We start from the raw sequence: 27,568 nt of genomic DNA, 5'->3' as shown, positions 1-27,568 counted from the left end.
ATAATAATTAAAAAAATAAAATTAAAAATTACTTTAGATTCGTTAAAAATTAAATTCAATATAATTTCAAAAAGAATTTGAATTACTTGGTGGATAAAGTAAATTTATTCTTTGAGTATGCTAATTCAAAATAAGCAAAAAGTCAACCGTTTGGATTCTAATTATTAAAACATTCCATTGGATATTAATTACTCTCTACTAATTAGAATTTGAGGTTCCACTTTCCTCAAATTGAGAATTACGCTTCAAGAATCATCTTGAAATCGAAAACTTCTGAATTGAGAGAGTGAAAACTTATATTAGCAGAAACTTTTTTGCAAAAAAAAAAAAATTATTCGAGTGAAATAAATATACTTAATTAATTTTTTTTTATTCTTTTGAAAATTATTTTTATTTCTATATTACTAACTTCATTGTTTTATTATCATTTATTTTATTTATTTAATATTGTAATATTATTTTCATTTATCTCTTTCGTTTATTATTTATTTATTTTTATTAATATTAATACTAAATGTAAATACTATTTCTAATTTTCAAATTTCGAAAAAGAATCTTTTTTTAAATTGAAAAAAATTTCCGTGCAAAGCAAATGATTTTTTTCTCCATTCTAAGAAACACGAAATGAAAAAAAATGCTTTTTGCTTCTAAAAAAAAGAAATTCGCTTGAATAGAGAAATCTCTTCCTTCTCTCTCTGCAAAAATAAAAATGAAAAAACGAAAAAGAAGAAATTTTTACAAATTTAAACCCTATTCACATCATTGAATGGAAAAAAGAAATTGAAATATGAAATTAAATTTTCCTAATATATGGACAAAAGAAAACTATTGTTTTTGAGTAGCACACGAAATTAAAAAGTCCATCTTTTTAAGATGTCCTTGTGTGCACACACAAGAGTTCATCCGAATATAGTGAGGATCTATATATTCTAACCTCTTTTCAACCAGTGGCAAAGGCGTAGAAAAAAAGAAATTGACGGTCAAAGTGAGGGACAATATTTTTTAATCAATGAAAGACCAGCGAACTGAGAGTTTATATAGTCTTAAGGTCATAGTAAAGACTCCGTAAAATATGCAAATTTTCTATTTAAAAAAAAATAAAATAAAAAAAAATTCTCTGCCTCAGCATCCAAAAAGCTTAATGAAAAAGAAATAATAATATTTTGGTGTTAATAATTTTAATTTCTGTTAATATTTTTGTCGTTAACATCTCTTAAATAAATATTTATTTGATTAAAGTTCCTAAATAAATTCCTTATTTAATAAATAAAAAACAAAATATAAATTTTCGATTTTCTCTAAAATAAAAAAAAAGTTCATGCGCAAAAAAGCGATGAGTAAAAAATAAAGCGAAATTTACGGATTTATTTTTCAGATAAAAACTAAACAGCGATAATATTTTAACAAACAAAAAAAATATCAAAGACGATAAAATATTTCCTTTTTTTATTATTGATCATTTTTTATCATTTTTCTTGAAAAAATTTCAAAGAAAGAAGAAAAAAATTATACACGAAATAAGAGAGAGAGAGAGAGAAAGTAAGAGAAAAAAAACTTTTCCTCCACTTCAACGTTTATTGAAATAGAGTTAGAAGAATTTTCTTTAAAAAAAAATTTCAGTCCAAAAATTGAACTATTGGATCTGGGGCATCGGTAATCGGATAAGGATAAGAAATCAAATGATTAGTGTCAGTTGACGTAAACATGATTTACCTTGGCGCCGCGTGTATTATGACACGTTAATAATAGAGTTTTTATTATTTTTCTTTTTTTCATTTCTTTCCATTTTTTATTTTCTTTCCATTTCTTTCTTTTCTTTCCTTTTCTCTTTTCTTTCCACTTTTTATTTTCTTTCCTTTTTTTTCTCATTATCCTCTTTTTCTTTTTGGGAACAAAAATTTCTAATATTGAAAAAAAAAATTTCAATTATATACTCTCGACAAAAATGGAAATTAAAAGAAAAAAATAATAACAAAAAGTCAAAGTGAAATAGAAGCAGTGACCTAGCCCCTGGCATTTTTATTTTTCTTTTCGTTACGTGAATCCTCATGCAATAACTGAGAAAATTCTATTAATATTCATCGATACATCACCAAGTCAATTTTATGCTAAAAACTGAAAATTATTAGTTTTGTTGTCGACGATAACGACGTTGACATTGAAAAAGAATGAAAAAAATGAAAGAAAGAGAGAGAGAGAGAGAGAGAGAGAGAAAACCATAATATAGGAAATCCTGCTAATAATAAAATATAAGAAGCTTTTTTTAATTAAATTCCCAGAATATTTATTGCTGCAAATTCTTAATTATATTTAGAAATTTATAAGCGCGTGTTCATCGAAAATTTTTAATTATTACTATTATTATTTATTTTATTTTATTTGTAAAAGTCATTGAATTTAAAAAAAAATATTAATACTTTTATTATTTGCTTTATTTCTTGAATAAATTAATTAATCAAAATTTGAATATTTTTGTTTGTTTTTGTTAGAAATTAATTATAAATTAATTTTAGTTATTATTTCTTATTGCTATCAGTAATTTTTGAAAATATGTTTAATAAAAAAGAGTTCGTTCATTCGAACGTTAAAAATTTGTGAAACATTGGAAATAAATTTATATTTTTTGACTGTTTGTTTTATTATTTTTTTTATTATTTACATTGTTATATATTAAAAATAAATGATAAATTTTATTTTTTATATTATTATTTTATAGATTTTTTTTTATTTTGAATATTTTGAATATTAGATTTCGTTATTTTGTTTTAACACTTTTTCTTTAAGAGAATAATAATTTTTTTTTTCTAAACTCGGTGATAAAACGGTGAATTGTGAATTTTAAAAGAGAATTCATGTTCCGTTGGAGAAATCGACACAGTGCGTAATTTTATAACGCTGATTTAGCAATTTCTATGCAATGCAATAAAATAATATCTTACACTCGTGTGTTATACACACTATATAAATATTACAATCCTTTTTGGAGTGAATAAAATTATTTTCATCTCATCTTTGCACTCACTCGTGATATATGTACGTTCATCTGTCGCATAGCGAGTTTCGTCCCATTGAAAAATATGTGACTCCCCCTTTTTTGTATATACATAATTATATGAAAATGTCACACCAGAGATGTGACAAAATAACAAAAAAAGAAAATGAAACCAAGAAAATAAAAAATTGTCTCTCTGAAAAGAAAAAAAAATTTTTAAATCATTTCGTAAGAATTTTTCTTCCTTCATACTTTTTACGATGAGGGGACAAAAAAAATATTGCGAGGAAAAAAAATCCTTTCCGATTCGTCGATAGAAAAAATTTCCTTCTTCCTGGAAAAGGAAATTCCATTTGAGGCGGACAACATTTACTAAATTCTTCTCTCCAACTGTTCTTAATCGTTAAAATTGAAAAGTTCTCTTCTTTTCAATGAATTTTGTAAAAATTGTTTTTTTACACACTGAATGTTTTTGTTTTTATTTCCATTTTTACTGCATTGGAATTTTTGTTCATGAAAGAAAAAATGTTGGTTATTTTGTCTTCTGTTAAATTTAAAAGGTAATATTTTAATAATAAAATGTTAAATAGAAACTAATATTTCAATAAAAAATATTAATAACAAGTTAATAATTAATAATTACATTAATAATAATAAGTCTTGTTAATTAAATATTGATAAGTTTTAATTAAAAAAAAAATCACCTCCCTTTTAATTAATAATGTCTAATTAATAAAGTCTACTTTATAAAATATTAATTAGACATTATTAATTTATTAATTATTAATTAATCGAAAACTTGGATAAAAATTAAATTATTTAACAAAATTATAATTTAAATAATTCAATTATTGTTTCTATCATATATATATATATAAAAATTCAGAAAACAATTTTCAAAATTCCTTGAGAATGTTTTTTAAAATCTATCAAATTTGGAATAATCAATAATTAGTTAAAAATTAAGAAAGTTGGAGATTTTAATTCTTTATGAAAATAGAATTTTACTTATTATATAATTATTGTGAATTAATTTTGTAAATTTATTTCCATAATGTTCAATTGTTAATTAAATTTACTGAGAAAAAAATTTAGTTGATTCAAGTAAATATTTATTTGATAATAGACAAGTAATCGGTTATTACGTTATTAGAATCAAATAAATTTTTTTTCAGTGTATTATTATTATTATTATTATTATTATTATTATTATTATTATTATTATTATTATTAATATATTATATTATTATAATATATTAATAATTATCAATTTATAGATAACTAATAATTAATTAATACAAATCACAGAGTAAAAGTTATAGTGAATAAATTAAAAAAATATGTAAATTCAAAAATAGGTAAAACTAATTTTTTTTCATAAAGAAATTGGGTCACTCGTTTGTCACTTGATTTTAATCGAAAATTTAATCCTCTCCCATCCTAAAAATTTTACACACACACACACAAACTTGAAAATTTTTAAATTTTCTGTCGCACTTTATATCCGAATAACATGACACTTTTCCCCCTCTCTCGAAATATTCACCACTCATTTTGTATTCATAAAATGACAACTAAAATTCCTGTTTACATATGAATTAGGTACACATTTTTTTGTATTAAAAAAAATGTAATCAATGAATTGTCAGATTGATTATATCATATATTTTGATTTATATATATAATAATTTTATTGAATGTTTCTTTTTTTTTTTTTTTTTTTTGAAAAAAAATATAGAAAGTAAAATATATAAATATATATATATATACCTTTATACAAAAAAATGATAAACTCGCGGAAGTTACATAAATAAAGTTACGATCTAAATTTTTTATATTTATAAAGGTCAACGATATAAAAATGTCGACAAATCAATTTTTTATTTTTTTTCTTAATTGCCTTCTTTCTTTTTTTTTGCACTGAATTTCGATGAATTTTTTTTTCTCCTCTATTTGCTTATGAATGATTCACTCGCGAGGACATAATCGCGAGCAATTCAAATGCTGTAACTATTATTATTATTTTTTTTTTATTTTGTCACGCGCGACTTCCGATTTGTGAGTATATTTCAGCGCATTCACCCTGAAAATATACACCGTTGAATGACGGGGATTTGTATGACATCAACACGTCGATGTTTGCCGCGATGTTGAACTGGCCGGGGTGTTCTGGTTTCGCGGGGATTCGAAAGGGTGGGAGATAGTTACGATTTGCGCGGGAAACCTGCGCGTATCTTTTGCGCAAATGTACCCGTTTTATTACAAAAAAAAAAAAAAAAAAAACAGATAAAATAAAAAACAAAAAAGTAAAAAAAGATAAAATTAAAAACCCAAAAAATGAAAAAATAAAAACAAAAGAAAAAATAGAAACAAAAAAAACAGAAGAAATAGAAATAAAAAAAAAAAATAGAAATTAAGGAAAAAAAATTAAACTAAAAAAAGGAGAAAAGAAGATAAAAATAAATAAAATCAAAACTTTTACGAATGTAAAATTTCATCTTGACTATCTTGCGTGATAAGAGAAAAAATCATATCGTACACGAGGATCCATTAAAATGCCATCGAGTCATTTAACGTGTGTACTTTTTTTAAGAATAAAAATAAAATGTATTATGGGAAAAAAAATTAATACTAAAAAATTTAATAATTAAAAATTAATAATAAAAAATGAATAACAAACAAATTAATAAAATCACTAAAAAAAACAAAGTTTTCCCATAGAATTAGTAAAGAAAAACAGACAAACACTATCGGGGAAAATGTACGATCCTCTTATTTTATAAAAATTTTTCTATGAATGAAAAGTAATTACAATTTTTAGAATTTTTAATTAAATTTACTTAAAAGCTCCTATCAAGAAAATATTTTCTTTTACAAAGTAAATTATCTGTCGAGGCTCAAAATATTTATTAATTAAATTTTATTATATAATTTATTTTATTTTAAAGAAAACTTCTTCGTGTTAAAACTATTAAACTTTGCTAATTGACTATAAAGTTGAAGTAGAAAAGTAATTAAGGAATTAATAATAAGGTAATAATAATAGCAATATTATAACAATAATATTAATGGTAATTATAACAATAATAATAATTATATTTGCTTTTTTTTGAAACCGGTTTTTAATTATTTTGTAATGATAAGAAATAATAATAGTTCAAAATAATATTAATAATAATAATAATAATAATAATAATAATGATACTTGCTTTTTGTTGAAACCGTTTTTTTTTAATAATTTTGTAGTAGCAAGAAATAATAATAGTAAATAATATTTATTTTTTAATTGTTTTGTAATTATAAAAAATTAATAATAGTTAATATTTATAATAATGATAAAATAATAACAACAACAAATAATTAGCAAATTTTCAAATTGAATTATCATAATACTATAATTAGATTATAATGTCATTGTTGTAATATCAAAATTATTGTTATCGCATCATTTATAAACAAAATGATTATGATTCGCGGAAATTCCAATACCAGGAATCAGATAATGACCGATAGCACTTTGAATGATCATTATACATATATATTCACCTACATGGCGAGTAAATTCGAAATTTTCGTTTATTAGGTAACGGAGTTTGGCTTCGAATTAATTTACGATTGTGGTTATTTATGCAAATATTTAAACGCAATTTCATAATGCTAATTTACTCAAAAAAAAACAACAGTTATACAATTTTATTTTTCGAAAAAAAATATATAAATACTAAATTTTAATTCCTTCGACAGAGAATTATCGTTTTTTAAATGCTTTAATTTTATAATATATGTATCTAGGAAAATTTATTTACACTGAAAATTTACGCTGAAAATTCTTGGCAATGTGTTTCTTGAAGAGTTTTCTGGCAGATATCATTCTTTAAGTGTGTTATGCAATAAATCGTGTATTTAGTTGTATATATATATATATATATATATATATATACTTATAGGAATTTGGCAAATGAAAATTTTCGGTACATTTTTCTTTTTTTGAAATGATTCCAAAAATGTGAACCAGGAAAAAAAATGAAAGTAGAATGTTTCAGAATATTATTGCTGAAGGCGCGTAGATGTGGTTCTTTTCAGAAAGATAACACTTGCTCTTCATTAGTTCTAATTAACAAATTAAAAAAAAATCCCTTTGCCAAGATTATTTCAAAATGGGCTCAAATCTCAGATAGTGAAGCGGGTCAAGGATTTCTTTCAACCCGAATACACACAAATTTAACTCTTATAATAAAAAAATTAAAAAAAAAATGTGTTTATTAAACAAATTAATTTTTTTTTAATTGTTTGGCCTAAAGTATGGAACAATAATTAAACAAATTAATTAATTATTATATATAAATAATTAATAATATACATTATTATAATTAGAAAAATCATTACTATAATAAATAAATAATTTCAATATAGCAAAAGGAAAGAATTACAATAACTATTATTTTATTTAATTCCAAATTTAGAAAAACAGAATTAAAAGTTGACTTTCAATTGAAAATTTAAAAAAAATTAAAAGAAAAAGATTTTTAATTAAAAAAAATTCCGCAATTAATATATTGGAGAAAAAATAAAAGAAACGACGAGAGAGAGAGAGAGAGAGAGAAAAGTCAGAAAATAAAATGCAAACCTAGGAAATTATGCAGTTTCTACAGCTCTGTTTGACTCATTAAAAATTATATGAGTAATTAAAGGAGACGAATGAAATATGTGACTATCAATTCCAAGGACCAACCTGACGGAAGGCGACAGAAAGTTAAAAAAAAATGTATACAGGAAACGAAAAATAGTTAATAAAAGGCAAAATACATATACATAACAAAAAAGAACCATACGGCGATTTGTTGCGAAAGATAAAGAAAGAAACAAAAAGAAGAGAAAAAAAACATCATGTCAAAAATTCCATACCAACTTTTGCGGTAATGTAAAATTATGCAAAATTATAAGTGGATTATATAACACCATCTTCTTGCAAAGAGAGAAAAGTCAATGATCTCTCAGGAAGTGAGAGATCTCTCTGTATGAACGTACATAACTTTTATACGTTACTCAACACTTACAATTATTACGTATTTCAAAAGAAGAAAAAAATTTTTTTTCCACTTAATTTTTCATTTACTAATTATTTATTAATTTCATAAATCAATTAATCAATTAATTTTGACTAAGAAACAAGTTTCGATAGAAAAGCTCAAACAATAGAAAAGTGTTACTTAAATGTTATTGAAAACAGCAAATTAATTAAATTAAAATAAACATATAATTTTATAAAATAAATTTTTTTTATAAATTTATAATTAATTAATTATAATAATTATTTTTAATAATTTTAAAAAATCAATATAATTATAATATAAAAATTCTAAATTTATTAAAATTTCCATATTTTTTTACGCATATTTTGAAATTCAATAATTTTCGATATTTTGTCGAGTCAAAAACATATTGCCAAAAATTTTATTCAGTTTACATAAATTTATTTTGTTTATTCAAACAAAATCTTTTTTCAATTTTAATAGAATTAATTAAATTTTCTTTTTTTGGAAATTAATAAACAAATTTTTCTTCCTTTTTGTTGAGACTGACTTTTCTTTTTTTCTAATAGGTAAAAATTAATCAGAAATGTATTAATTTCGATTTTCAGTTCGCCTGAAATTTTCAGCTAATTAAGACAAAGTCCAATTACGAATGAAACAAAGGCGCGACTCATCTGGAAGATAATTACTCTTTGCTTACGTGTTTTCCCAACTAAGGTATAAAATGCACACTCAGTTTTCCATATATAAACACACACACGATTGAATATATTATTTTCCTCTATATTTGGTGCGAATTTAACTTTTTTACCGAAAGAAAGCAACATCCAACTATAAAACAGTTTTTCTTTGAATAAAAAACGAAAAAAAAATTATTTTTCAACGTTAATGATTTTTATATTTATTTTTTTATTTATAAAATAAAGAACGAAAATATTTTTTTTACTGTTCCGAATTTGTATTTTCTTAAAAAAAGTTTTTTTTCATTTCCTTATACTTTTCTATTTATTTTATTTTTTTATTATTTCAGTTTTACTTATTATTTCTTTATAATATTAATAATTAAATACATAATAAATAATTAAATTTATATTATTTATCTTTATTATTCATATAAATAATAAATTAATAAGAAATAAGAAATAAAGGAACAACAACAATAAAAATTCAATTACAAAAAAAATAATAAAATAATAAAATACTGCTTCTAACACTCAATAGACCCTGAAAATTCAGGGTGAAAGTAGGGCTTAAATTTCGACTCGGGAAAAGTTAAGAAATACAAAACTTTGACTTTAAAATGAAAAAATTCTTTTTTCATTATATTACGAAAGAAAAAAATTATTAAGCTGATAAATTTCAACATATCCGCAGAAAAGTTGTTTTAGATGTAAAGGATTGCCACTTTAATCGAAGATATTACTAATGTTTCAGACACGTTTCAATAATATCTAATATTGGATCGACGCCAATTTCACCAGAGGAAAAATCAATATTGATTTATTCGATTCTCAAGAGACGTGAGAAAGCATTACACCAGTAAATATCAAACTTTCTATTTAAAAAAAAAAAAAAAAATTAATAAATATTCTTTTCTATCTTTTTTGAATTAAAAAAAAAATACATCTCAAGATTATAAAAATTATATTATAAAACGAAATAAAAAAATATTTTTTCCCTTATTATAATTAATTAGGGAGGCTTTATTTTTTCTCCAATTGTTATTAATTACCCCCCCCCCCCCCCCACCCCATTTAATAATCAAATATTTTTTTCTCCTTTTTTTAATTATTTTAAAATTTTGCTAACAGTTTTTTTTTTACTTTTGGATTTCCAAGAGTAAAAAAAAAACTAGAAGCGAATTTTTTCCACACACGCATAAAAAATTACGACTTTGACATAAAAAAAAATAAAAACAAAGTTTCACACTGAGTGACGAAAAAAAGCAAGAATTACGTGTTTTATCGTTGGCAATTTGTTCACTGTAAAAAATTGTTATTTTGTGCCACGATTTTCGTGAATAAAATACGCAGAAAAAAATTTATTACAAATTGTCAGGAGTGTAAATATAACATTTTTTTTCTCTGCGCATTATAAACTTTTTGACATTTTCTGTAAATAATGTTGAAAAGAAGATTAACTCAATTAATGAATTCTAATTGGATTTTCATGTTGGAATTTGATTTGAAAATTCATTCAAACAGAGCATGGTGAAGTTTTCCCCCTAATCCCTAAAAAGGATACAGTGGTCTGCGCAAATGTTCAAAGTGAAAATTTTGTTAACGAACTTTATCCAAACTGTAGGGGTATAATATTTAATTTATTCGTTAACAATACAAATTTTATTATTTTACTAATTTAGTGTAAACTCTCTCGCTTTTTTTTTAGAGAGAGAATTGTGTGTGTCTCTCTCTTTTTTTTAGAGAGAATTTTGTCTGTAAAAAATATTCTTAACTAGCCAAGATTTTAGTAAAATTTTAACGAAATGAATAAAAATAATTTTAAATTTAATTTAATTTAAATAATTAAAAATAATTTCGAAAAAATTAGTTTCTATCAAATACACAGATTTCAGAAAAATTATAGAGTATAGAAGACAGATAATATTAATTTTTGGGGGGAAAAGTGCAAGAAGTTCATTTTTAGTGAGGGACAGTATATTCAAGCAACAAAAGGTCACAAAAGGGAAGCAAAAGTTCGAAATTCAACTGTGATTAATTTTAGAACCAAAAAAACTGTAATTCCTCCTTTAAAAAAAAGATTTTTTAATTATTTTAATTTTTGATGTTAATTTTCATTCATTTACCACATTTCAGTTATTAACTCACAGAATTATTAAATTAACTATTTTTTACTATTTAATTAATTTTTAAATAATTATTTATAATACTATTTAATTATTTTTTTAATTAACAATTTATTTTATTATTTTTTTAATTAACTATTTAATTATCTAATTAATGTTTTAATTAACTGTTTAGTTTGCTATTTAATTTACAATTTTATTTTGCATTTTACTTACCATTTAATTCAGTAGCTTATAAATTATTCAACATAGTGTTTAATTAATTTTTTAATTTGCTACTATTTAATGAAGAACTTAATTTATTATTGAATTAAATTTTTGATTAACTATTTTACTATTTGGTTAACTATTTAATTTGTTATTTAACTGATTATTTATTTAATAGGTAATTTAATAACTATTTAATTAATATTATTGAATTTACTTTTTAGTTTACTATTTTGTTTACTATTCAGTATACTATTTAGTTTACTATTTAGTTTACTATTTTGTTTACTATTTAGTTTACTATTTTGTTTACTTTTTAGTTTACTATTTTCTTTACTATTCATTTTACTATTTAGTTTACTATTTTGTTAAATATTTAGTTTACTATTTAATTTACTGTTTAAATTACCGTTTAATTGCACATTAAAAAGCAAAAAAATATTAACTTAAAATATAAACCTTAAATTATTAACTTTTTAACTAACGAAGACAAGAGTACAACAAAATTTGTGTACTTTGTCTAAAAATAAAATTGATTTCATTGGATAAAATTTAATAATTCAAATATTAAAATTTCAAAATTTTTCCAACGCATAAGAATAATTGAAAATTAATAATCACTGATGAATTTCTTTTTGGACGACACGATCACACAAAATTAGTGACGATGTAACGCATAAAACACGAATTACGAAATTGGACGACTTACCTGTATTGATCGGTAAATATCCTGAAAACAAGAATTCATCTTTATTCGAAAGAGTTTCATAAAATTTTGCATGCTTTAAAAAAAATTATATTATTCGCGTCTCTCATTTCGTCAAAAAAAAAACGAATCGCTAATTTCTAATTGGTTATGATCTAATAAGCTAAATGTCTATAATCAATCTCTAAATTAGCAACATTATTTAAGCACTGTAGATGTACAAATGTCAAGCGTATTTGGCTTTCTTGTGTATTTCTCCAAAAATCGATTACCAAATTATGTTTATATGGCAGTATGACTAAAAAAATTAATTTTTTATCCCACATGCACAAAAATGGCGCTTTTAGATAGCTGACGACAGGGAGTAAAGTCACTCATTTGTTCGACCATATATATGAAAATGGCGTCCATTTTCTCCCATGTGCAAACATAACCGCTGATCCCATGCGTTATTTTTGCCCAAGGGAGAAAACGGCCGCCATTTTCATATAAGTCGAACAAGTGACTGACTTTTATTCCCTGTCGTCTGCTATCTGAAATCGACACTTTTGTGCATTAGGAATAAAAAATATCGCAATGACAAAATTAATTTTGGGTAAATATGTTGTCAAAAACTAAATTAATTTTGGGTAAATATGTTGGAAAAACTAAATTAATTTTAGGTAAACATGTTTGCAAAAACTAAATTAATTTTAGGTAAATATGTTGGCAGAAACAAAAATAATTTTGGGTAAATATATTGTCAAAAAAAGTTAGGCCAAAAAAATTTTATAAATCAGTAAATTAAAATTCCCCAATTTTCCATTATTTTGACTTTTTAATTTATTAATTTAATCAATAAATTAATAATAAAAATTAAGAAAAATTAAAAAATTATTCATTAAGAATAATTTCCATATTTAGTTTTATCAATCAACTGAAGATTGCTTACTAAATTTTTTTCAAATAATAAAAAATTGGGCCAAATTTTTGTTTCAAAGTCATATTTTTAATAACTTGGGGAATTGGGAGAAGCACTTTAATTGAAATTTCAATTAAGACACATGCAGTTCGTACAAACTAATTTCATTCACGTGTTTAATATTTACTTTTTTCTCCCTTGCCACAAATGAGAATGGAATTTTTTTGTTTTTTGAAAAATTCAATATTTAAGGGGTTTTAATAATAAAAATTGAAAATTTTAGCATGTGAGAAATTTTATTAACATAAAAATAATATATTTTTTATAAAAACTCTCATGAGCAGGATTGCATTCATAAATACTACTTTTTTTTATCTGAATTTTTCTAAGAAAAAATTATTTACAATTAATATTAATTTTTCCATTAAAAATTATTGTATATAGCAAAAAAGCAGCTTTTCTATTATTTTGATACTAAAAAAAATATTATTATTATGACTACTAAAAAATTGATTATAAAAATATTACCTATTTATTTATTAAAAAATAATATAAATTATGAATATTTTCTTGTGTACCAAAAAATATAAATTATTATAAGTATTTTTGCATCAAAAATAGAAATTACAAATACTTTTTTTAATTGAAGAATATTAAAATTTATAAACATTTTGTTTGAAAAATATAGGTAGTAAATTATTTTTGAATAAAAATTAATTTACAAATTATTAAATATTAATTTAGTATTAAAAAACAATTGTAAAATATTTTTGTATAAAAATTAATTTACAAATTATTGAATATTAATTTAGTTTTAAAAAATAATTGTAAAATATTTTTGTATAATAAATATTTTTTCTAAAATATTAATTTAATATTAAAAAATAATTGTAAAATATTTTCGAATCAAAAAATAATTTACAAATTACAAAAATATTTTTTATTATAAAAACAACAATCCATTCAGATTAAAATATTATTTTCTATATAGGAAAAAAGTGCAAAAATGGTGCAAAGGGTCAACTATAATTTTCTTTTTGCATAGATGCATCTGAGTCAGTGATGGATTGGTTTATATCGTTTTGTGTTAAATATAAGCGAATGTAAAAGGTAATATAAAAAATTAATGTGTCATAATTATACAATATCTGTGGATAGTGCCAGCAGGCAAAAGTGCAATCAAAGAGCTCCCGTTTAATATATGAAAAAAAAATAATTTTATTCTATTCTATATTCTACAGGAACATTGTAAATTATTTTTGGAGCCTATGTGTATAAAAAAAAATGAAAAAACGCAAATTTTCATTTTTTATGATAATGTCTATAAAGTTCCCGAGCACAAATTTGGGAAAAAGAATTTGAAAAAAAGTTTGACAAAAATGATAAATAGATAAACAGTCGGTAATTAAAAAAAATAAATAAATAAAAAAAGAAAAAAAGGATTAAAATTAAAAAGCAATGAAGAAATTGAAAAGTTTTTCACATATGTTATCAATTTTTAAAAAAATTCTTTGAACACATTTGCATTAAAACAAACGTTTGAAAAAAATGCCTTCATAAAAAATTGAAATTAAATTATTTAACTGTAATATTGAAATAATAATTTAAAATTTGACAAACTAATTAAAAAAAAATTCTTTACCACACGAAATTCCTTGTTGCTGTTTATTCTTTCTTCTCACAAAGAGCAAAAAAATTTGTTGTTAACAAGGTTTAATTTTCCAAAAAAGGAATGTTTCGTGAACGTGAGAAGATAAGAAATAAAAAAAAACCCAAACTTGGCACGAGAGAACTTTGTAGGCGGATGTTTTATACACAAAAGAACTTCATGCATATGTATATAAAAAAACAAAAAAAAAGAACTCTTGTTAATAAGACAATTGTAATAAATCTCAATGAAAAAAAAAGATGAATTATTTTTTTCATTCTAAAAGGCGGGTATTTTTTGTTAATTAAAACATAAAAATTTTCTGATGTTTTGTGAGTATTATTTTTTTGCGAAACTAGTAGTAGTAGTAGTAATAGTAGTAGTAGCTATTATGAGAACTAAGATATATAATAGGATCGAGTACATACGCTCGCTCGACAGGCGGCTCTGTCTCTTTGAACCTGCAACCGAAGGACAATAAACGTAATATAATGACACCCCGCATCCACTATATACGAGTTTAATGAAAGAAAATCTACTAAATGGATCTTTAAAGTCAGTGGGAATATATCACACTTTCTTTTCTCATTACAAAGATAAAGTGTAATACAAATAAAAAAAAAGAATGAGAAAAACATAAAGAGAAAGAAGCGCACAAACTTTCTCAATTATCAGAACAACAATTGCTATCGTTTAACGGTAATTGTTGTTTTTCACTTCATTGTTAAAATACGAAACAAAATTGAAATAACAGACATACTTCTCGACAAATATAATTAGACAAATTATAAAAAAATAATTACTAAAAAAAATTCAAAATCTAAATTTGCAATGATTTTTTAATTATAAAATTTTTACTTCAAAAAAATAAGTTTATATTTCTATTCATTAATATTTATATTATTTATTTACTGTACACTAGAAAAAATTAGTTTGATTCAAATAAACGATTACATATCAATTATCAAATAAATATTTATTTGTATCAAATAATTTTTCAATGGTGTTTGCCTCGAATACTGAAATTATTGAGTCAAATAAAAGTTATTTGATACAAATAATTATTTTTTTATAATAGACAAATAATCGGTTATTTGAATCAAATAAATACTTTTTTTTGGTGCAAATAAACAAAATACTACAAATAAATAAATATTAAAAAAAATAAAAATGTTCCTAAAGTTTTGAACGATTAAATAAGTAAGGATATTTTCTTTTTAATTTTTATTTTTTTGACAAAAGAAAGTTGTTTTCCGTATTAAAAAATTAATTTTCAAAAGAAATAAATTTTTGCCGGAGATAGTGTACATTTAAATAAATAAATATTTATAAAAATCAAAAAGAAAAAAAATTAATCAAAAAATTGTTATTCAAAATGTGAAAAATAAAAATGATATAAATACTCAATTTATCGAAATTACTAAATTTTTTTCTACACTCGTCGATTCCCACACGACTTTACAGTCCAAAAATTAAATATGAAGTTTGCGAAAAATATTAAAAATTGTGAAAAAAAATTCTAAACTATTAATAAAATTAAATAAACACACCATAATAATTAAGAATGCCAATCACGAAAATATTTGTTAAAATTAATAATTATATACAATATATAAGGTTTCATTATTATATTCCTAAGAAAAAAGAAATTGAACTATTTTTTATACTGTTGTCATTATTTCCATTGTTTAAAAAAATAATATTAGGGATATAAAAAAAAATTCTGCAATTAATTAAATATTATAGACAAAATACTATGTGGATAAAAATCACAGGGGGAGACATTTAAAATATATAAATAACATATTATAGTTAATAACACACTGAATATTAAAAACAAGAAGATATTATTACTTTTTTTGTAAATGCACTTTGGGATTTTGTATATTTATCAATATAACAATCAAAAATTTCAAAATTCATAAATGTGCAACAAAGGGAAAGGAATAAAATTTTTTTTGATATATAAAACATCTAGATATATATAAAATTCACCTGCGGCAGATGTTTCTAACGAATATGAAAATTTAATGTCATTTTTTAATTCGAACTGAAAAAATATATTCGGGTAAAAAATTTATAAAAAAACAAATAAATTTTTTTGATAAAACTATCAATTTATTATAAAAATATTATTGATTTTAGGAGAAAATATTGACGATTAATTTAAAATTTGCATTTAATAAAAATTATATTTTAATAGAAGTTTGGTATTCAGAAAGAATAGTTATCAGTAAAAGTACTATTTAGTAACAATAATAATTAGTATAAATACTATTAAATAAAAATCCCATTTTGTAATAATACTAATTAGTAAAATTACTATTAAGTAAAAATCCCATTTATTAATAATACTAATTAGTAAAAATACTGTTAAGTAAAAATCCTATTTAGTAAAAATACTAAATAAGTAATAATCCCATTTAGTAATAATACTAATTAGTAAAAATCCTATTTAGTAAAAATACTTTTAAGTAATTAATATAATTACCGTTTTTTATGAAAATGCACTAAAAATATCTTTCCTACAAAAATACAATTTTTAATAAAAATACCATTTTTAATAAAAATGTCTATCAAATAAAAATTCGTCCGATATAATAGGATTCCTCCGATTTCACATAATAAAAATAGTCTATATATATATATATATATATATATATATATATATATATATATATATATATATATATCAATTTGATAAAAATACTACTATTCAAAAAAAAAGAAGGAAAAAAATAATAAAAAATGCATTACTTTGATAAGAATATATAAATAAACATTCCCGAGATTTTTCTGTCAATTTAATTAATTTAATTATATATACAAGTTACTAATGAATTAAAGCAAAAAAAAAAGAAAAAAAAAATGATTAAAAACAGCCTTGAATTTCCCGCACGCACTCCCAAAGCTCTCAATATCCTGTATAATGATTTGTAAAGCGAGATTTAAGTAGTAAAGACCTGAATGGTCAGCCCTAACGCATTCATATTGCCTGCAATATTGAATTGGGATACAAGGCCGAGACTCAGATTCACTGCGTGATGCACGTCAATCATATATAGTAATGACGTCACGCACCTGTCGGAGCTAAAACATTTTTGTATAACTATACGTGACGCTCCACGAGAAAAGGGACCTTATGACAAGAGTAAATAAGGTCCCTTTTTTCGTGGAGCGTTACATATATTGTTTTAGGGTCCAAATAAGTGAAACCGGCCACTTGAAAAATTTTTATCTCCAATTTTCAAGTTATCTATGATTTTTAGTAGATATATGAGTACACTTTTTCCCCCTAAAATATTTTTCAAAAAAAAATTTTATTTTTGATGTAATTAGGTATTGAAGTTTTAGGTCATTTTATTTTCATTTTATTATTACTTTGAAACAAATAAAGATAATTAAGTAATTTTTTTTTAAATTAAAGCTTAAAGTCTATACTTTAAAGATGAAATAAAGCGATTGCTAAAAAATGAAAATTTATAATTGTTATTAACAATTCTTTTAAACAATTGCAAATTGAAGAATGTTCTCAATGTTTTTGAAAGATTAAATTACGATATATTGATGCGCAAAACTATAAGGATTCATTTAAAAAAAAGAAAAATGAGTAACTTCCAATATTATAGAAATTATGTAAATTTTGCTGACAAAATGCAAGCAAAAATTGACTCAAGTTCCTGGAAAAAGATAAAATTGCAAACGAATAAATAAGATCTTCTTTTGTTTTGTTAGAAACTTCACGCTTTCAAGCGGATTTTTAAGATTAAAAATCGATTTTGGCCTGCATTTTGGCAGAAAAATCTACACAATTTCTATAATATTGGAGGTTACTCATTTTTCTTTTTTTTAAATGAATCCTTATAGTTTTGCGCATCAATATATCGTAATTTAATCTTTCAAAAACATTGAGAACATTCTTCAATTTGCAATTGTTTAAAAGAATTGTTAATAACAATTATAAATTTTCATTTTTTAGCAATCGCTTTATTTCATCTTTAAAGTGTATAGACTTTAAGCTTTAATTTAAAAAAAAAATTACTTAATTATCTTTATTTGTTTCAAAGTAATAATAAAATGAAAATAAAATGACCTAAAACTTCAATACCTGATTACTTCAAAAATAAAATTTTTTTTTGAAAAATATTTTAGGGGGAAAAAGTGTACTCATATATCTACTAAAAATCATAGATAACTTGAAAATTGGAGATAAAAATTTTTCAAGTGGCCGGTTTCACTTATTTTGACCCTTTAGCCATTTGTTACATTTTAAGGAGATTCTCAAAAAAAAAAATTTTACGCACTTTAGTATTTTTTTCTTTTCAAATTTGGTTAGAGAGAAAATTGATTCAATTTCAATTCGACTCAATTCAATTTAATTAAACGAAATTTATTCTTCCAATTAAAAATTAAAATTTATTGTTAATTTTCTTTAATTAATTGTTTATTTATATTACTATTAATTTGGCTAATAACTAAAAGTAAAATAATTTCTTTATAAAAAAACAGCTTTGTGGAAATTTTTTTTTTTTATTTACTTAACAAGAATTATGATTCCACACGGTTCAAGAAAACTGTTGATAAAATATTTTTAATATTAATAACAATTTTTAAATATTCATTAACTAGAAATTCGACAATAAGAAAACAAATTTAAAAATTAATACTAACAAATGTTTAGTCAGTAACAACAATAATGAAAAATTAATAATTAATATTAATAAATAATATTTGCTTTTTGTTAAAACCGTTTTTCATTTGTTTTTATTTATTACAAAATAATTAACAAATAATAATTAGTAATAACAAAAATAATAAAGTAATAAAGTAATAATTAATAAATTTTTTTTAACTTGAATTAATATTAACGTAAAAAAAGAAACATATATTACTTCATAATTTTCTATATCTTTTTATTTAGTTTATTTCAGTGTATTATTTATTTAAAATCTAAATTTTTTATTAATTTCTTTATTATTTGTTTATTATTATTAAATATCAATATCGTTAGTGAATATTTAATAAAAAATTCTTAACAATAAAAAAAATTTTCTCAAACCTCTTCTTGAACCGTAAAAAAAACAATTGTGAAATAATAAAAAAAGATTTTCACTAAAATAATTTTTATAAAAATCATTTACTCTAATATTCTTGAACGAAACCAAAAATTGAAAATTTTAAGTAAAAATTACTTTTACAAATTATTTTTAAGTATTATTTTCAAAAATCAATTTTACCAACAATAGGAGTCTTTTTATAGAAATAATTTTCGCATTTATCAACAAAATACAACACTCACAAAGCAAAGCATCATTTTACCGACACAAACTACTGCTACTGCAACAACAACAAAAATACCGACCCCAGTGTTTATTTCGCATTTCTTTTAATATCAACCAGAGAGAGCCACCGATTAGAGTAAAAGATTTCTGTTTTATCCACAATGATAAAAAGGATTTTTATTGATAACAAATTCCCTATCTTATCAAAAACACTGCTGTGAGACTTTTTCCTTTAAAAATTTAATTTCCATCATTTTTCCCACCAAAATTTTTGATATTAATTAGTAATTAATTATTAATACAGATTATTTTTATAAAAATACAAATTCAGTCTTTTTTCTCACCAAAATTTTCATATTAATTATTAATTTAATTATTTGTTTAAATTATTAATTAATATCAAAAATTTTTGTGAGCAAAAATATCGGAAAAACAAATAAATTAAAAAATTAAATATTTTGATTTTATTTTTTCCTGTTCTTAATTAAATAGCAATTAAATATATTAAATAAAAAAAAAAGATTCAGCATAATAGAACAATACCTAAAAAAAGTGTTTTTTATATTTTTATCAGTGTTTTTAATATTAAAAATAAAATTGAATCAATTTTTCTTTTACACTTGCTGTATGTAAAATAATAAATTCAATATTTACTAAAATTTGAAAAGAAAGAAATTTCTCTTTCTGAAAATGCAGAAGGCAAAATTTGCATATACTAAACTAATCAAGATTAAGAAAAACGAATTCTCAAGTTTATTCAATGTTTAAATTTCCATAACTATATTTTCCTTCTGTTTAACTTGAATTATACAAATTTCCCGCATATTTTATTCTCTAAACAGCAAAATAATAATTACTTGAATATTTTCCATCATTTTAATACTGTTTTATGTGCTCAATAAATATATAGTTAAAGTTTAATATTATTTATAATGAATTATTTTATTTTTTATTTTCAAGTTATTTTTACATTTTCCTAACAATATTATTATTTCTTAATAATTAATAATTATTTATTATTACTCATTAATAAATTAATAATTTTCAATTTATTAATTAACGTTACAATTTTTTCTACATTTCAAATTTTGCCTGAATTCTTTTCTTCGTTTCTAAATAATTTTTTATTTATTAATTTGTTAGCAGTAAATATAAAAAATTACCTATTAATTATTATTTCTTAAGAATTAGTAATTATTTATTATTACTAATTCATAAACTAATATAATTTATTATTTACTCATAAATTATTAATATTGGTTCATAAATTAATAATTATGAGTTATTACTTATCAATAAACCAATAACTATGATGTTAGTTATCAATAAACTAATAATTATTAATTATTACTTATTAATAAACTAATAATTATTAATTATCAATTTTTAATAAACTAATTAAATAATAATAATCCTGTAAAATTGAAAAAAATTCAATTTCATTCATCCTAACAAAAATTTATAACTAAAAATTATGTACTTTGATAAAGAAAAAAAAATGTCGATGAGAGACGATTTCAAGTAAATTTTTGATAAAAACGATTGTAAAGATAGAGAAATGAGTAAAAATTGTAAGAAAAAAAAATTCATAACTCACCTCTCACTGGCAATTGAACTGTTCCGTGACATCGATTTTGGCGACATCTCAAAATCGCTATCACTTCTGTACAGGAAACTTTCTCTCCTTTGTGGCAGATTCTGTAAAACCAGACCTGCACTTGGGGATGCACCTCCACATCCCCCTGCGCCACCGTCCAGCGTTGACGCGCCATTTTCCACATCAAAACTGAAAAAACAAACAAAAAATTTACTATTTTCTTATAAAAAAATTTTACAAACTATTCTAGAATAGTATATTGTGCAACAAGCACAGAACAACAAGTACAGTAATTTGCACAAGTTCGGAAAATCTTCTTTCGTACGTGTTGCACACAGTACTTTGTGCAACACCTGTTTACCGAAAAAAGTCATTTTTATACTTTTCTAATCAATAAATATAGTTTTATGTTGATTATAGTGTATATTATACTGTTTACAGAAAAGTGTGCAGGAAATTACACTTTCCTGCACACTTTTAAATGTGCAGAAATTGACCACTTTGTGCTGCATTTATGTTAAAGAAAAGTAGCTCTTTTCCAGCAGGTGTTGCACAAATTTATTTTTTCGATTTCTAAAATGAGAGTTGAGTATTTTCTTTCTAAAAATTACAAACATAACCTCAAATTTTCTTCTTCTTAGTTCAGCTTTTTTCGGATCATTTATATTTCTTCTGCACTGAAATATAAATTAATTAACAAATTTTAGAAAGTAGTTTTACTTTCGATCGAAAACATTTGAAAAAATTTACAAAACAGGTGATAATTATAAGTGAAATATGTCGAATAAGGTGAAAATTAACAAAAATAGGTGAAATAGGAAATATAGGTGTGGTAAAAAAATCCAATCTCGGAAAATTTTCGCCAGCATTTTCAAAATAGACAAAAATACAGTTTCTTATATAAGATAAACTACTATTAATGCCATAGCCTTGCCATTCAACATTTAATCGTTCGCTGGTATAAAACGTGGGTGGGTACTGCACGCAATCAATTGCTAAATGCATCCAGGAAGAAGAGATCTATAGAAAACTGGAGGACTATATCCCTACTAAGCACAGCTATATATATATGTATATATATGTATATATAAACACGATTCGTTTTCATTAGTTTAAGCAGTAAAATACTATTGCCAATATTGAAGGAATTGCAAAACTTTTCAAATTAATTAAGAAAATAATGATGATGATGATGATGATGATGATGATGATGATGATGATAATGAAAGTAGAAAGAAAATATTTTCTCCGAGATATTAATTTGAGAATAAAAAAAATACGAAGCAAATCTTAGAAAAATATCATTGCACTAAAATTGATGAAATTTTTTACATCTAATTATAAATTCCAATTAATTCGAAAATTACCTATAAATAAATTTCAAGTTACTCGAATTTAAATTAGATGAAAAAAAAATGCAATAAACTTCAATCAATTAAATTTGACACTTTGCTTTATCATTCTTCTTTGTAATTTTATACCTGATTTAATTACTTTTTAATTATTTTCTTTTTTCACTCTATCTCTAAAAATTGAACTTTAGTGCATTTTTTAAATAAAAGACAAATTTCAATCATTTTAATAATTATTAAAAGTTATATTAAAGTCAAGATTAGAGTGAAAAAATTTTTCTACAACTATTTTTAGAAACACGGGACTTCTGTAAAAATAGGTCTAAAAATAAAAACTGCATCACTAGAGTAAAAAAAATTTTTTCTAAAGTATCGAACGTTAAAATGAAGGAAATTTGCTCATGTGTAAATATATTTTTTATCAAAATAAATTATCAACTATCAAAATAAAAAATAATTATCAATTATAAATCTGAAAGAAATAAAACATTCAAAAACGAAATTTCTTAGATAATAAAAATTCTTCAGTAGTTTAAAACACTCACCAAATGTGGTTTCTATAATATCTAATAGTAAAAGTCATATTTTTAAATCACAAAAAAATCGTTTCTCACTTTGACAGCTATTAGCGTTTTATAAGTTAGCTGTAAACGCTTCGTTATTGTTTGTCTTTCAACTAATAAAAACCATCTTTATTATCTTTCTCATGCAATATTTTTTTTAAAAAGAGAAAAAAAAGAAAAACACAATTTTATTTTGTAATCTAAAAAGAATTTTTAGTGTCGAAATTATTTGAGCTCTACAAAAATACTAAAAATCCTATTAATTTTACTATCATTTTACCATTTTACACATTTTTTAATATCAGTTTATTTTTTTCGATAAAAGGTTCATTTTGTCAATCATCAAATTCAAAACTCTACCTTTTCTTAATTTACAAACACACTTTTAATTTATTTATTTGTCTACAGTCATTAGGTGTTAATTATTATCAATTTTCTCTAATAATTATTACCCAATTATTATTGTTTAATTTATCATAACTTCACTTTTAATCTCATTTAATTATTGTTATACATTATCTTTAATCTCCAAGTTCAAGATTATTCTTGTTCTCCACCGAAAAGCACGAATTTCCCTCTTTTATAGAAATAATAAAGAAAAGCACGTCCAGCATAATTTAATTATAAGTTTCTTTTATTAGAAAGTTTTCTGTACCATTAGGACTTTTTTATTCTGTTTTAATATTGATATAATTATTAGAGGTGTGCAAAAAGCTCGAATAGCATGGTCGAGCTCGAGCCAGGCTCGAGTTTTAGTTACTCAAAAATATTTGAGTGCTCGAAAAATTCAAGTGCTCAAAATTATTTTAGGTTTAATACTGCACGTGTCGGATGGAATTTGGTTCAAGTTCGGATTGATTCTACTCAGCTCTGCTAGAAAAACGAAAAGCTTGAAATACTCGATCGAGCTTTTTGCACAACTCTAATAATTATAATAAAATATATATAAATACCTACATATATTTTTTCTTTTTGGTAGAGTTGAGTAAAAAGAACAAAATTGGCCTTTTTACTCCAATCTGATCTAAATAATTTTTAGATAAAAAATCAAAAACTTTTTGTAAAAAATAAAATTAGTCAAAGTTATTTTTCTACTAAAAATTATTTACTACTTACTATTTACTAAAAATTATTCTTGAGGATTTATTTGTTTTAAGTAAAAAATTTGTTTGACTCAAAGAAAATAATTCTTTTCTCTCAAACAAAATTTTTTACTTAAAATAAATAAAATTTGAATTATTTCTCGTATTTAATTAAATTAGTCAAAATTTATTTATTGTTGTTAGTTATTTTTCAACTAAAAATTAATTTTTTTACTATTTCTATACTATTCTATTTTATATACTACTTTATATTCTATACTATTTTTTACTGTATTATATTTAATTTTTAGTACTTTCTAAATCTGAATTAATAGAATTCTACTTACAAATAGTAAAATTTCACTAATTGTTATTAATTTTCATGGACGATTTTTTCCTTTTTTCGATCTCTAAATTTGAATTAGTAAAAAGAGTTTTTAATCATTTAAATTAGAGACTGACTTTTTGCTTTTGAATTAGTAAATTTTACTAGTAAATTAGTACAAATTACTATTTATTAGTAAAATTTACTCATTCAAAATCAAAAAGTCAGTCACTAATTTAAATTTAGAGAGTGATTAGTATACACTATTAGTAAAATATGATAATCGTAATGGTAATCGTAAAATATGACTGATTGTTACTAAAATTTTACTAATTTTTTTAAAATTTCACTAATTGATAAATAATTTATTTTTAATATTTTTTTTGGTTTTTTTTAGTTTTCTTCATGTTAATTCAGTAAATTAATTAGTTAAGCTGTTTTATCGACTATTAATAAAATAGTTCTATTAATTGTTTGTGAAATTCTACTAAAACTTAAATATTGAAATTTTTTAGTATTAAAATTTTACTAAAATTAGTAAAATTTCACTAATTGATAGTAAAATTAATATTAATTCATTTGATCAGCTATTTTTCAACATTTTATTCAGTAATTTTCTACTGATTCAAATTTGGAGAGTAAAAAATGTGTCTGGCAGAAAGAAAATAATTCTTTTTGTTGAAATAAAATTTAAACTTATAATAAATAGAATTTTAATGGAAAAAATAAATAAATTACTAGTTTATAAGACAAATATTTTTTTATGGATGTAAATAAAAAATTTATGGTAGTTCACAATTTAAATTATCAACTTAATTTAAATTAATTTACAATTTTGAATATATTTACTAAAATTTTACTAATTTTTTTAGAATTTCACTAATTGCTAAATAATTTATTTTTAAGGCCAGGTTCCTCCAAAAAACGTGTTTTTTTAAACAAATTTTATTATATTATAAAAAATATTTATCAACCAAAGTTTTTATAGTTTAAGAGGCATGAGAATACTAATTAAAAATTTTTTTTTTTTTTTGCAATGGCGGCTCCAGAATTGGCTGCTGCAGAAAATTATTTTTGTTGGTGGGTTGAGGATATGAGCAAAAGTCAGTAATTATTATAGAGCTGTTATTCGGAAGAAATGTCGAACTTTTTAAATAGATATTCAGGAATTATATGGTAAGAACTCGGTATTTATGTAATAGTTAGACAAAGTTCGGGAATTCTTATGAAATTTAAAGTGTAGTTCTTTCTCCTTGGTTAGACGCTTGTAAATACTATTTTAGAAGAAAAATATAATTTCTACGCCAAAATTTCGATAATATTATAGACTAGTCCTGTATTTTTCAGGAATTTTTTTATGATGGTGATTTTGAAAGTCTTACGAAAACAGTTTCGTAATTAGTTCGGAACGATTCAGATATACTTACATTAAATTCCTAAAAATTTCTGGAGCTTTGCACAAATTCTCAATTTAGGAACAAATTCAGGAATTCTTACAGAATTTATATTTTCCGTGTAGAATTGTTAGTGAAATTCTACACTGTAAATAAAAGGTTTTAAATTAGAGCTTTTTTCGGTATTAAAATAGAACCAAATTGACAATTTAGTACCAAAATTGGTACTGAATTAGTACCTTTCTTTTTACAGTGTACTAAAACTAAATTAATAAATTAGTAAAATATAACTAATTGCTAGCAAAATTAATATTAAATCATCTGATGGGCGATTTTTCATCATTTCAGTAGTAACTTTCTACTAATTCTACTAATAATAAAATATTTGTCTGAGACAAATATTTTTTTATGTATGTAAATATAAAATTTATGGTTATTCAAAATTCAAAATAAATTAAATTACTTTAATTTAAAATTTAGCGTAATTTAAAATGAATCATAATTTACCGTCTAAATTTGAATTAGTAAAAAATGTACTTTGAATTAGAGACTGAATTTTTGCTTTTGAATTATAGTAAATTTTACTAATAAATTAGTAGAAATTTCTATTCACAGTTTTTCTAAGGACATCAAATTGAGACAAAAAATGCATCAAAATAGTTGCGAAGCAACGTTTTGATACGTTTTTTGTCTCAATTTGATATCCTTAGAAAAACCGTGTTTATTAGTAAAATTTACTAAATCAAAAGCAAAAAGTCAGTCACTAATTCAAATTAGTAAACATTCCTACTAATTCAAATTTAGAGAGTAAAATCAATTCCAATCGAGAGTAAAAGTAATTAAATTTAAAAATTCCGATTGTGTATCCTAAACAGTAAAAAAGTGTCTTTTTGGTCTTTATACCTATATTTTTTATTTTTTGGTTTATATATCCATTCGCAGTGAGGTGAATTATTGGCCCTTTGAGCTTTGGACTTATCTTAAGACACGACACTCTGCACGTGCCAAAGTTGATTGATTTATGACTGTTTGCGTTAAATCAATTCAAAGATAAATACACAATCTCACTGAATTTATGTATGTATGTGTTCTCGCGTGTATATGAAATTCATTCACTGGGAAAATACGATTGGAGAAGGATGTTCATTTGATGAAATGATTTTATCTTTTGCAATTGACACGAGCAAATGAGCATGAGCATTACGAATGAACAAATATATCGAACAATAGTTTCTTCAAGTTTTGCTTACGTCAAATCTCATCAAAACTTTATTTCACATATATATAATATACATAACTACACCCTCAATTGATCGTCAAGTTTCAGATGTCACACAGTCGTACACTTCCTGAATAAAAGGGATATTAAATTTATTTATACCCGACTGATCCTTCGAAACTTTTTCCTTTGTACTTCAAAAAAAAAGTTCACACACTTTCTATACAATTATTTTTCTATTTTTCTCAATTCCTTCATTTCCTTATATGTGCGGCACTATTTATTTCTTATTTTAATTTTAAGTTTTTTTTTTAATGCAAAATAATTTTCTACTAATGATTATTATTGTTTACTAATTGCTGAAGCAAAAAGTCAGCCAAATTTTTTTTTGCTAAAATTTCGTTATTTAATTTATAAATTATAAATAATATTAAATTAATATGAAAAAATATATTAACTAT

General features: G+C 22.4%; 1 protein-coding gene across 9 annotated transcripts in view; it reads right to left on the bottom strand.

Annotated features, from left to right (window-relative positions):
• Nucleotides 1-27,568, bottom strand: part of LOC122499040 (cAMP-specific 3',5'-cyclic phosphodiesterase, isoforms N/G) — a 340,358-nt gene that overhangs the window by 102,894 nt on the left and 209,896 nt on the right. For 5 of the 9 annotated variants that reach the window (XM_043607091.1, XM_043607085.1, XM_043607088.1 and 2 more), the window contains 3 exons: nucleotides 21,173-21,361; nucleotides 14,722-14,754; nucleotides 11,748-11,768 (listed from right to left, as the gene is read on the bottom strand). In XM_043607091.1, the coding sequence (XP_043463026.1) occupies nucleotides 11,748-11,768; nucleotides 14,722-14,754; nucleotides 21,173-21,361 (243 nt within the window). Of the gene's footprint in view, nucleotides 1-4,762; nucleotides 5,131-11,747; nucleotides 11,769-14,721; nucleotides 14,755-21,172; nucleotides 21,362-27,568 lie in introns of those variants that run through there. The other 4 variants (XM_043607086.1, XM_043607087.1, XM_043607090.1 and 1 more) reach the window with 4 other exon arrangements.

This window comes from Leptopilina heterotoma, unplaced genomic scaffold (assembly GCF_015476425.1).
Source record: "Leptopilina heterotoma isolate Lh14 unplaced genomic scaffold, ASM1547642v1 Lhet_163, whole genome shotgun sequence".
Classification (NCBI taxonomy): Eukaryota; Metazoa; Arthropoda; class Insecta; order Hymenoptera; family Figitidae; genus Leptopilina; species Leptopilina heterotoma.
This window is presented reverse-complemented; position numbering and strand designations above follow the sequence as displayed.